Here is a 12,544-nt window from a genome sequence, read left to right as displayed (position 1 = left end):
CTAATATAATATAAAAAATTTATTATTTAAAATATTTAAAATATTTAAATATATTTAAAAATAAATATTTTTTATTTTCAAGAAATTTAACTTTAAACACAAAGATGTGAAAATGGTTCAGATAAGGCTCAAACCTTTCACAAGAGATTCATATTGGTGTATGAATGGATTATGAATGACTCATGTTAGGAGTGTAAGTTGCCACAACATCTCAAATTAGTGTTAGATACATATGTCTTGGTTATAAGTTTTGGAAACCTATTTAAGTCCACACACAATATCGTATCTGATACGATAAAACAAACGTTTCCAATACTTTCAAATACTTTCCAGATATGTTGTGGCAACCTAAAATTGTTTGCTGGGCTGTTCTTAGGTTTATTGGGGTTCCCCAAGGTCAACTACTGACTTTCCTTAACAAACAATCTAAAATAGTTGTCTTACTCCTAGAAAAATATATTCAGGTAGGTGAACAGATACATCAGGTGAAAGGAAACATGGGATCCATTTCAGGCCTGCATGGTGATTTAACCCATGATCCTCTTTTGAACCCGGGATCCTGGCCCCTCTTACAGAGGCACAGAGAGCGGGTGACACTCCACCAACCTACCGGGAAAGCATCCAGGAAGACAGTGAACCAAAACAGACCGCTGCTGGGTTCGAAGAGACTGAAGCCTTGAAACTGCCAACAAACTCCCAAACAATGCCAGCACCAACCCCTTGCCAGTAGAGGAGGGCTGGAGCTACAGGTCCAGCACCAACCCCCTGCCAGTAGAGGGCAGCTGGAGCTACAGGTCCAGCACCAACCCCCCCTGCCAGTAGAGGGGGGCTAGAGCTACAGGTCCAGCACCAACCCCCTGCCAGTAGAGGGGGGCTGGAGCTACAGGTCCAGCACCAACCCCCTGCCAATAGAGGGGGGCTGGAGCTACAGGTCCAGCACCAACCCCCCCCCTGCCAGTAGAGGGGGGCTGGAGCTACAGGTCCAGCACCAACCACCCAGCCAGTAGAGGGGGGCTGGAGCTACAGGTTCAGCACCAACCACAATGCCAGTAAAGGGGGGGCTGGAGCTATAGGTTCGGCACCAACCCCCTGCCAGTAGAGGGGGGCTGGAGCTACAGGTTCAGCACCAACCACCCTGCCAGTAAAGGGGGGGCTGGAGCTACAGGTTCAGCACCAACCACCTTGCCAGTAAAGGGGGGGCTCGAGCTATAGGTTCGGCACCAACCCCCTGCCAGTAGAGGGGGGCTGGAGCTACAGGTTCGGCACCAACCCCTTGCCAGTAGAGGGGGGCTGAAGCTACAGGTTCGGCACCAACCCCCTGCCAGTAAAGGGGGGCTGGAGCTACAGGTCCAGCACCGTCCCCCTACCAGCAGCGGGGTGCTGGAGCTACAGATCCAGGACCAACCCCCTGCCAAAAAAGGGGGGCTGCAGCTACAGTTATAAGACCAACCCCCTGCCAGTAGAGGGGCTACTGGTCCAGCACCAACTCTCTGCCAATAGAGGGGGACAAGAGCTACAGGTCCAGCACCAACCCCCTGCAAGTAGAGAGGGGCTTGAGCTACAAGTCCAGCACCAACCCCCTGCCGGTAGAGGGGAGCTGGAGCTACAGGTCCAAGACCAACCCCCTGCCAAAAAAGGGGGGCTGCAGCTACAGTTATAGGATCAACCCCCTGCCAGTAGAGGGGGGGGGGCTAGAGCTACAAGGCCAGCACTAACCCCCTGCAAGTAGAGGGTGGCTGGAGCTACAGGTTCAGCACCAACCCCCCTGCCAGTAGAGGGGAGGGGCTGGAGCTACAATTCCAGCACCAACACCTTGACAGTAGAGGGGGGCTGGAGCTACATGTCCAGTACCAACCCCCTGCCAGTAGAGGGGGGGCTGGAGCTACAGGTCTTGCACCAACCCCCTGCCAGTAGAGGGGGGCTGGAGCTACAGGTTCAGCACCAACCCCCTGCCAGTAGAGAGGGGGGGGGGGAGCTGGAGCTACAGGTCCAGCACCAACCCCCAGCTAGTACAGGGGGGCTGGAGCTACAGGTCTAGCACCAACCCCCTGCCAGTAGAGGGGGGCTGAAGCTACAGGTCCAGCACCAACCCCCTACCAGCAGAGGGGGGTTGGAGCTACAGGTTCAGCACCAACCCCTTGTCAGTACAGGGGGGCTGGAGCTACAGATTCAGCACGAACCTCCTGCCAGTAGAGGGGGGCTGGAGCAACAGGTCTAGCACCAACCCCCTGCCAGTAGAGGGGGGGGGGCGGGGCTGCACGTTCAGCACTAACCCCCTGCTAGTTGAGAAGGGGCTGGAGCTACAGGTCCAGCACCAACCCCCCGCCAGTATAGAGGGGCTCGAGCTACAGGTCCAACATCAACCCCCTGCCAGTAGAGGGGGGGGCTGGAGCTACAGGCCAAGCACCAACCCCTTGCCAGTAGAAGGGGGCTGGAGCTACAGGTCCAGCACCTACCCCATGCCAGTAGAGGGGGGGCTGGAGCTACAGGTGCAGCACCAACCCACTTCCAGTAGTGGGGGGGGGGCTGGAGCTTCAGGTCCAGCACCAACCCACTGCCAGTAGAGGGGAGGGGGGCTGGATCTACAGGTCCAGCACCATCCCCCTGCCAGTAGAGGAGGGGGGCTGGAGCTACAGGTCCAGCACCAACCCCCTGCCAGTAGAGGGGGGCTGGCGCTACAGGTCCAGCTTCAACCCCAAGCCAGTAGAGGGGGGCTGGAGCTACAGGTCTAGCACCAACCCCCTGCCAGTAGAGGGGTGCTGGAGCTACAGGTCCAGCACCAACCCCTTGCCAGTAGAGGGGGCTGGTGCTACAGGTCCAGCTTGAACCCCGTACCAGTAGAGAGGGGGATGGAGCTACAGGTCCAGCACCAACTCTCTGCTAGTAGAGGGGGGATGGAGCTACAGGTCAAGCACCATCCCCCTGCCAGTAGAGGGGGGCTGGAGTTACAGGTCCAGCACCAACTCCATGCCAGTAGAGGGGGGCTGGAGTTACAGGTCCAGCACCAAGCCCCTGCCAGTAGAGAGACGCTGGAGCTACAGGTCCAGCACCAACCCCCTGCCTGTAGAGGGGGGGGGGGCTGAAGCTACAAATCCAGCACGAACCCCCTGCCAGTTGGAGGGGGCCTGGAGCTACAGGTCCTGCACCAACCCCTTGCCAGTAGAGGGGGCCTGGGGCTACAGGTCCAGCACCAACCCCCCTGCCAGTAGAGGGGGGCTGGAGTTACAGGTCCAGCACCAACCCCATGCCAGTAGAGGTGGGCTGGAACTACAGGTCCAGCCCCAACCCCCCTGCCAGTAGAGGGGGGCTGGAGTTACAGGTCCAGCACCAACCCCATGCCAGTAGAGGGGGGCTGGAGCTACATGTCCAGCACGATCCCCCCTGCCAGTAGAGGGGGGGGGGCTCGAGCTTCAGGTCCAGCACCAACCCCCCTGTCAGTAGAGGGGGGCTGGAGCTACAGGTCCCGCACCATCCCCGTGCCAGTAGAAGGGGGCTGAAGCTACAGGTCCAGCACCAACCCCATCCAGTAGAGGGGGGGCTGGAACTACAGGTCCAGCATCAACCCCCTGCCAGTAGAGGGGGGCTGGAGCTACAGGTCCAACACCAACCCCATGCCAGTAGAGGAAGGGCTGGAGCTACAGGTCTAACACCAACCCCATGCCAGTAGAGGAAGGGCTGGAGCTACAGGTCCAGCACCAACCTCCCTCAGCCAGTTGAGGGAGGGGGGGGGGTTGGAGTTACAGGCCCAGCACCAAAGCACTGCCAGTAGAGTTGGGCAGGAGTTACAGGTCCAACATCATCCCCCTGCCAGTAGAAGGGGGCTGGAGCTACCGGTCCAGCACCAACCCCCTGCCAGTTGAGGGGCGCTGGAGCTACAGGTCAAGCACCAACCCACTGCCAGTAGAGAGGGGCTGGAGCTACAGGTCCCGCACCAACCTCATGCCAGTAGAGGGGGGCTGGAGCTACAGGTCCAGCACCTACCCCATGCCAATAGAGGGGGGCTGGAGCTACAGGTCCAGCACCAACCCACTGCCAGTAGAGGGGGGGGCTGGAGCTACAGGTCCAGCACCAACTCCCTGCCAGTAGAGGGGGGCTGAAGCTACAGGTCCAGTACCAACCCAACCCCCCCTGCCAGTTGAGTTGGGGGGGGGGATCTGGAGCTACAGGTCCAGCAGCTACCCCCTGCCAGTTGAAGGGAGGTCGGAGCTACTGGTCCAGCACCAACACCCTGCCAGTAGAGGGGGGCTGGAGCTACATGTGCAGCACCAACCCCCTGCCAGTAGAGTAGGGGCTGGAGCTAGAGGTCCAGCACCAACCCCCTGCCAGTATAGAGGGGCTCAAGCTACAGGTCCAGCACCAACCCCCTGCCTGTAGAGGGGAGGCTGGAGCTACAGGTCCAGCACCAACTCCCTGCCAGTAGAATTGGGCTGGAGCTACAGGTCCAGCACCAACCCCCTGCCAGTAGAGGGGGCTGGAGCTACAGGTCCAGCACCAACCCCCTGCCACTATAGAGGGCTCGAGCTACAGGTCCAGATCCATAGCACTGCCAGTAGAGTTGGGCTGGAGTTACAGATCCAACATCAACCTCCTGCCAGTAGAAGGGGGCTGGAGCTACCGGTCCAGCACCTACCCTCTGCCAGTTGAGGGGCGCTGGAGCTACAGGTCCAGCACCAACCCACTGCCAGTAGAGGGGGGCTGGAGCTACGGGTCAAGCACCAACCCCTTGCCAGTAGAAGGGGGCTGGGCTACAGGTCCAGCACCTACCCCATGCCAGTTGAGAGGGGGGGGGGGCTGGAGCTACAGGCCCAACACCAACCCCCTGCCAGTAGAGGGGGCTGAAGCTACAGGTGCAGCACCAACACACTTCCAGTAGAGGGGGGCTGGAGCTTCCGGTCCAGCACCAACCCACTGCCAGTAGAGGGGGGGGGGCTGGAGCTACAGGTCCAGCAACATCCCCTTGCCAGTAGAGGGGGGTGGAGCTACAGGTCCATTACCAACCCCCTGCCAGTAGAGGGGGGCTGGCGCTACAGGTCCAGCTTCAACCCCCAGCCAGTAGATGGGTGCTGGAGCTACAGGTCCAGCACCAACACCCTGCCAGTAGAGGGGGATGGTGCTACAGGTCCAGCACCAACCCCATACCAGTAGAGGGGAGGATGGAGCTTCAGGTTCAGCACCAACCCCCTGCCAGTAGAGGGGGACTGGAGCTACAGGTTCAGCACCAACCCTCTGCCACTAGGGGAGGGGGGCTGGAGCTACAGGTCCAGCACCATCCCCCTGCCATTAGAGGGGGGCTGGAGTTACAGGTCCAGCACCAACTCCATGCCAGTAGAGGGGGGCTGGAGTTACAGGTCCAGCACCAACTCTCTGCCAGTAGAGGGCGGCTGGAGCTACAGGTCAAGCACCATCCCCCTGCCATTAGAGGGGGGCTGGAGTTACAGGTCCAGCACCAACTCCATGCCAGTAGAGGGGGGCTGGAGTTACAGGTCCAACACCAACCCACTGCCAGTAGAGTGGACGCTGGAGCTACAGGTCCAGCACCAACCCCCTGCCTGTAGAGGGGGGGGTGCTGGAGCTACACGTCCAGCACCAACCCTCTGTCAGTAGAGGGAGGGGGGGGGGGCTGAAGCTACAAATCCAGCACGAACCCCCTGCCAGTAGAGGGGGGCTGGAGCTACAGGTGCAGCACCAACCCACTTCCAGTAGAGGGGGGCTGGAGCTTCAGGTCCAGCACCAACCCACTGCCAGTAGAGGGGGGGCTGGAGCTACAGGTCCAGCACCAACCCCCTGCCTGTAGAGGGGGGGGGGTGCTGGAGCTACACGTCCAGCACCAACCCACTGTCAGTAGAGGGAGGGGGGGGGGCTGAAGCTACAAATCCAGCACGAACCCCCTGCCAGTAGAGGGGGCTGGAGCTACAGGTGCAGCACCAACCCACTTCCAGTAGAGGGGGGCTGGAGCTTCAGGTCCAGCACCAACCCACTGTCAGTAGAGGGGGGGCTGGAGCTACAGGTCCAGCACCATCCCCCTGCCAGTAGAAGGGGGGGGGGGGGCTGGAGCTACAGGTCCAGCACCAACACCCTGCCAGTAGAGGGGGGCTGGCGCTACAGGTCCAGCTTCAACCCCAAGCCAGTAGAGGGGTGCTGGAGCTACAGGTCCAGCACCAACCCCCTGCCAGTAGAGGGGGCTGGTGCTACAGGTCCAGCACCAACCCCGTACCAGTAGAGAGGGGGAAGGAGCTTCAGGTTCAGCACCAACCCCCTGCCAGTAGAGGGAGGCTGGAGCTATAGGTTTAGCACCAACCCTCTGCCACTAGGTAAGGGGGGCTGGAGCTACAGGTCCAGCACCAACTCTCTGCCAGTAGAGGGGGCTGGAGTTACAGGTCCAGCACCAACTCCATGCCAGTAGAGGGGGGCTGGAGTTACAGGTCCAGCACCAACCCTCTGCCAGTAGAGAGACGCTGGAGCTACAGGTCCAGCACCAACCCCCTGCCTGTAGAGGGGGGGACGCTGAAGCTACAAATCCAGCACGAACCCCTTGCCAGTAGAGGGGGCCTGGGGCTACAGGTCCAGCACAAACCCCTTGCCAGTAGAGGTGGGCTGGAACTACAGGTCCAGCCCCAACCCCCCTGCCAGTAGAGGGGGGCTGGAGTTACAGGTCCAGCACCAACCCCATGCCAGTAGAAGGGGGCTGAAGCTACAGGTCCAGCACCAACCCCATCCTGTAGAGGGGGGGGGGGCTGGAACTACAGGTCCAGCATCAACCCCCTGGATGTAGAGGGGGGCTGGAGCTACAGGCCCATCACCAACCCCCTGCCACAAGAGGGGGGCTGGAGCTACAGGTCCAGCCCCAATCCCCCTGCCAGTAGAGGGGGGCTGGAGTTACAGGTCCAGCACCAACCCCATGCCAGTAGAGGGGGGCTGGAGCTACATGTCCAGCACGATCCCCCCTGCCAGTAGAGGGGGGGGGGGCTCGAGCTTCAGGTCCAGCACCAACCCCCCTGTCAGTAGAGGGGGGCTGAAGCTACAAATCCAGCACGAACCCCCTGCCAGTAGAGGGGGGGCTGGAGCTACAGGTGCAGCACCAACCCACTTCCAGTAGAGGGGGGCTGGAGCTTCAGGTCCAGCACCAACCCACTGCCAGTAGAGGGGGGGCTGGAGCTACAGGTCCAGCACCAACCCCCTGCCTGTAGAGGGGGGGGGTGCTGGAGCTACACGTCCAGCACCAACCCACTGTCAGTAGAGGGAGGGGGGGGGGCTGAAGCTACAAATCCAGCACGAACCCCCTGCCAGTAGAGGGGGGCTGGAGCTACAGGTGCAGCACCAACCCACTTCCAGTAGAGGGGGGCTGGAGCTTCAGGTCCAGCACCAACCCACTGCCAGTAGAGGGGGGGCTGGAGCTACAGGTCCAGCACCAACCCCCTGCCAGTAGAGGGGGGCTGGCGCTACAGGTCCAGCTTCAACCCCAAGCCAGTAGAGGGGGGCTGGAGCTACAGGTCTAGCACCAACCTCCTGCCAGTAGAGGGGTGCTGGAGCTACAGGTCCAGCACCAACCCCCTGCCAGTAGAGGGGGCTGGTGCTACAGGTCCAGCACCAACCCCGTACCAGTAGAGAGGGGGAAGGAGCTTCAGGTTCAGCACCAACCCCCTGCCAGTAGAGGGAGGCTGGAGCTATAGGTTTAGCACCAACCCTCTGCCACTAGGTAAGGGGGGCTGGAGCTACAGGTCCAGCACCAACTCTCTGCCAGTAGAGGGGGCTGGAGTTACAGGTCCAGCACCAACTCCATGCCAGTAGAGGGGGGCTGGAGTTACAGGTCCAGCACCAACCCTCTGCCAGTAGAGAGACGCTGGAGCTACAGGTCCAGCACCAACCCCCTGCCTGTAGAGGGGGGGACGCTGAAGCTACAAATCCAGCACGAACCCCTTGCCAGTAGAGGGGGCCTGGGGCTACAGGTCCAGCACAAACCCCTTGCCAGTAGAGGTGGGCTGGAACTACAGGTCCAGCCCCAACCCCCCTGCCAGTAGAGGGGGGCTGGAGTTACAGGTCCAGCACCAACCCCATGCCAGTAAAAGGGGGCTGAAGCTACAGGTCCAGCACCAACCCCATCCTGTAGAGGGGGGGGGGCTGGAACTACAGGTCCAGCATCAACCCCCTGCCAGTAGAGGGGGGCTGGAGCTACAGGCCCATCACCAACCCCCTGCCACTAGAGGGGGGCTGGAGCTACAGGTCCAGCCCCAATCCCCCTTCCAGTAGAGGGGGGCTGGAGTTACAGGTCCAGCACCAACCCCATGCCAGTAGAGGGGGGCTGGAGCTACATGTCCAGCACGATCCCCCCTGCCAGTAGAGGGGGGGGGGGCTCGAGCTTCAGGTCCAGCACCAACCCCCCTGTCAGTAGAGGGGGGCTGAAGCTACAGGTCCAGCACCAACCCCATCCAGTAGACGGGTGGGGGATCTGGAGCTACTGGTCCAGCACCAACACTCTGCCAGTAGAGGGGGGCTGGAGCTACAGGTCCAGCACCAACCCACTGCCAGTAGAGGGGGGCTGGAGCTACGGGTCAAGCACCAACCCCTTGCCAGTAGAAGGGGGCTGGGCTACAGGTCCAGCACCTACCCAATGCCAGTAGAAGGGGGGCTGGAGCTACAGGTCCAACACCAACCCCCTGCCAGTAGAGGGGGGGTGGAGCTTCAGGTCCAGCACCAACCCACTGCCAGTAGAGGGGGGGGCTGGAGCTACAGGTCCAGCACCATCCCCCTGCCAGTAGAGGGGGGGTGGAGCTACAGGTCCATTACCAACCCCCTGCCAGTAGAGGGGGGCTGGAGCTACAGGTCCAGCACCATCCCCCTGCCATTAGAGGGGGGCTGGAGTTACAGGTCCACCACCAACTCCATGCCAGTAGAGGGGGCCTGGAGTTACAGGGCCAGCACCAACCCCCTGCCAGTAGAGGGGACGCTGGAGCTACAGGTCCAGCACCAACCCCCTGCTAGTAGAGGGGGGCTGGAGTTACAGGTCCAGCACCAACCCCCTGCTAGTAGAGGAGGGCTGGAATTACAGGTCCAGCACCAACCCCATGCCAGTAGAGGGTGGCTGGAGCTACATGTCCAGCACGATCCCCCTGCCAGTAGAGGTGGGGGGCTCGAGCTTCAGGTTCAGCACCAACCCCCCTGTCAGTAGAGGGGGGCTGGAGCTACATGTCCAGCACCAACCTCGTGCCAGTAGAAGGGGGCTGAAGCTATGGGTCCAGCACCAACCCCATCCAGTAGAGGGGTGGGGGGCTGGAACTACAGCTCCAGCATCAACCCCCTGCCAGTAGAGGGGGGCTGAAGCTACAGGTCCAGCACCAACCCCATGCCAATAGAGGGGGTCTGGAGCTACGGGTCAAGCACCAACCCCTTGCCAGTAGAAGGGGGCTGGGCTACAGGTCCAGCACCTACCCAATGCCAGTAGAGGGGGGGCTGGAGCTACAGGTCCAACACCAACCCCCTGCCAGTAGAGGGGGGTGGAGCTTCAGGTCCAGCACCAACCCACTGCCAGTAGAGGGGGGGCTGGAGCTACAGGTCCAGCACCATCCCCCTGCCAGTAGAGGGGGGTGGAGCTACAGGTCCATTACCAACCCCCTGCCAGTAGAGGGGGGCTGGCGCTACAGGTCCAGCACCAACCCCCTGCCAGTAGAGGGGGCTGGTGCTACAGGTCCAGCACTAACCCCGTACCAGTAGAGGGGGGGGGATGGAGCTTCAGGTTCAGCACCAACCCCCTGCCAGTAGAGGGGGGGCTGGAGCTACAGGTTCAGCACCAACCCTCTGCCACTAGGGGAGGGGGGCTGGAGCTGCAGGTCCAGCACCATCCCCCTGCCATTAGAGGGGGGCTGGAGTTACAGGTCCACCACCAACTCCATGCCAGTAGAGGGGGCCTGGAGTTACAGGGCCAGCACCAACCCCCTGCCAGTAGAGGGGACGCTGGAGCTACAGGTCCAGCACCAACCCCCTGCTAGTAGAGGGGGGCTGGAGTTACAGGTCCAGCACCAACCCCCTGCTAGTAGAGGGGGGCTGGAGCTTCAGGTTCAGCACCAACCCCCCTGTCAGTAGAGGGGGGCTGGAGCTACAGGTCCAGCACCAACCTCGTGCCAGTAGAAGGGGGCTGAAGCTATGGGTCCAGCACCAACCCCATCCAGTAGAGGGGGGGGGCTGGAACTACAGCTCCAGCATCAACCCCCTGCCAGTAGAGGGGGGCTGAAGCTACAGGTCCAGCACCAACCCCATGCCAATAGACGGGTTTGGAGCTACAGGTCCAACACCAACCCTATGCCAGTTGAGGAAGGGCTGGAGCTACAGGTCCAGCACCAACCTCCCTCTGCCAATTGAGGGAGGGGGGGGGTTGGAGTTACAGGCCCAGCACCAACCCCCTGCCAGTATAGAGGGGCTCGAGCTACAGGTCCAGCTCCAAAGCACTGCCAGTAGAGGGGGGCTGGAGCTACAGGTCAAGCACCTACCCCCTGCCAGTTGAGGGGGGCTGAAGCTACAGGTCCAGCACCAACCCACTGCCAGTAGAGGGGGGCTGGAGCTACAGGTCAAGCACCGACCCCTTACCAGTAGAAGGGGGCTGGAGCTACAGGTCCAGCACCTACCCCATGCTAGTATAGGGGGGCTGGAGCTACATGCCCAACACCTACCCCCTGCCAGTAGAGGGGGGCTGGAGCTACAGGTCCAGCATCAACCCCCTGCCAGTAAAGGGTGGCTAGAACTACAGGTGCAGCATCAACCCACTTCCAGTAGAGGGGGGCTGGTGCTACAGGTCCAGCTTCAACCCCCAGCCAGTAAAGGGGGGCTGGAGCTACAGGTCTAGCACCAACCCCCTGCCAGTAGAGGGGGCTGGTGCTACAGGTCCAGCACCAACCCCGTACCAGTAGAGGGGGGGATGGAGCTTCAGGTTCAGCACCAACCCCATGCCAGTAGAGGGGGGGATGGAGCTACAGGTTCAGCACCAACCCTCTGCCACTAGGGGAGGGGGGCTGGAGCTACAGGTCGAGCACCAACTCTCTGCCAGTAGAGGGGGGCTGGAGCTACAGGTCCAGCACCAACCGCCTGCCAGTAGAGGGGGGCTGGAGCTATAGGTCCAGCACCAACCCTTTGCCAGTAGGTGCTTTCCTTCACTGGCTTCAGTTTATGTGTAGTGTAATGTGCTGTTTGTGGTGAATATGGTAGATGTGGTTTACTGGTAATGGGTCTCTCACTGACTAAAGGTGATAATGGGGCTGACACTAACCACAGGTCATAATGGGGCTGACATTGACCACAGGTGATAATGGTGCTGACACTGTCCACATGTGATAATGGGGCTGACACTGTCCACATGTTGAGAACCTCCGCAGGATGAGTGAGCCTGTCAAGAGGCTGGTAGAGGCTGGCCGGGTGTTGGCCGTCAAGAGGCTGGTGGAGGCTGGCCGGGTGTTGGCCGTCAAGAGGCTGGTGGAGGCTGGCCGGGTGTTGGCCGTCCAGGAAGACCAAGATGGCCGTCGCTCCGCCAGGATAACTCTACAAGACGGACAGCTGCTCCTCCACTCACTCCTGCGTCAGCCCACGCTCGCCCACGCCCACACCCTCCAGGTTACTTTATTACACCCACTTGTCTTACTGACATTACTGATTTACTGAGTTATCATAACTAATAGGATAACATTTTGTTGAACAGTTATCAGCATGATTTATTTCATTTCCTGCAGGAGAGTGAGGTTGTGGGCGTGCTGGAGCCCTCCTGCACCCTGGCGTTCCTTGACCTCGGGTGGGCGGGGTCAACAAGAGGGCGGGTCACCATCCGGCTGACCCCTGACACTCCGCTGGCCAGACAGTTTGTGTTGTTGTGTAAGGGCCAGCGGGGCCACACCTACCGCAACACTAAACTGTTGTGGGTGTGGAACAAGGGTCAGCCGGAGGAGTGGGTGAAGGGCGGAGACTACGAGAGTAATGATGGTAAGGGAGGAGCCCCTCTGTTGCCTGACCCCCAGGGGCAGTACCGGTGGTCAGGCCGGGCAGGAACTGTGTGGTCGTTGTGGGGGCCGGGGGATCCCAGGTGTGCCCAGTTCGCCATCGCCACCAGGGTGGTGCCCAGTGGGTAAATGTCTTCGGTGATGTGGTGAGCGGCCTGGATGTGGTGAGGGCAGCAGTCAACCACAGTGACATTACGGAGGTGACTGTGGTGGACTGTGGTGTTGTGCTGCCATTCTAGTTCACTGTACCACCACCATCACTACTGTGGTGTTTCGCTGCCACCCTAGTTCACTGTACCACCACCATCACTACTTTGGTGTGCTGCCACACTCATTCTCTGTACCACCACCATCACTACTGTGGTGTTGGGCTGCCACTCTAGTTCACTGTACTACCACCATCACTGCTGTGGTGTTGTGCTGCCACTCTACTTCATTATACCCCCACCATCACTACTGTGGTGTTGTGCTGCCACTCTAGTTCACTGTACCACCACCATCACTACTGTGGTGTTGTGCTGCCACTCTAGTTCACTGTACCATCACCATCACTACTGTGGTGTTGTGCT

General features: G+C 60.5%; 1 protein-coding gene across 1 annotated transcript in view; it reads left to right on the top strand.

The window, feature by feature from the left end:
• LOC138356306 (uncharacterized) overlaps window positions 1-12,104 on the top strand; it is a 25,787-nt gene extending 13,683 nt beyond the window's left edge. The window contains exon 3 of the mRNA XM_069312281.1: window positions 11,856-12,104. Within this exon, the coding sequence (XP_069168382.1) occupies window positions 11,856-12,104 (249 nt within the window). The remainder of the gene's footprint in view (window positions 1-11,855) is intronic.
• The last annotated feature ends 440 nt before the right edge of the window (window positions 12,105-12,544 follow it).

The sequence above is a fragment of the Procambarus clarkii genome, chromosome 71 (genome assembly GCF_040958095.1).
Source record: "Procambarus clarkii isolate CNS0578487 chromosome 71, FALCON_Pclarkii_2.0, whole genome shotgun sequence".
Classification (NCBI taxonomy): domain Eukaryota; kingdom Metazoa; phylum Arthropoda; class Malacostraca; order Decapoda; family Cambaridae; genus Procambarus; species Procambarus clarkii.
The sequence above is the reverse complement of the archived record's forward strand: the minus strand, read 5'-3'. Positions and strand labels throughout refer to the sequence as shown.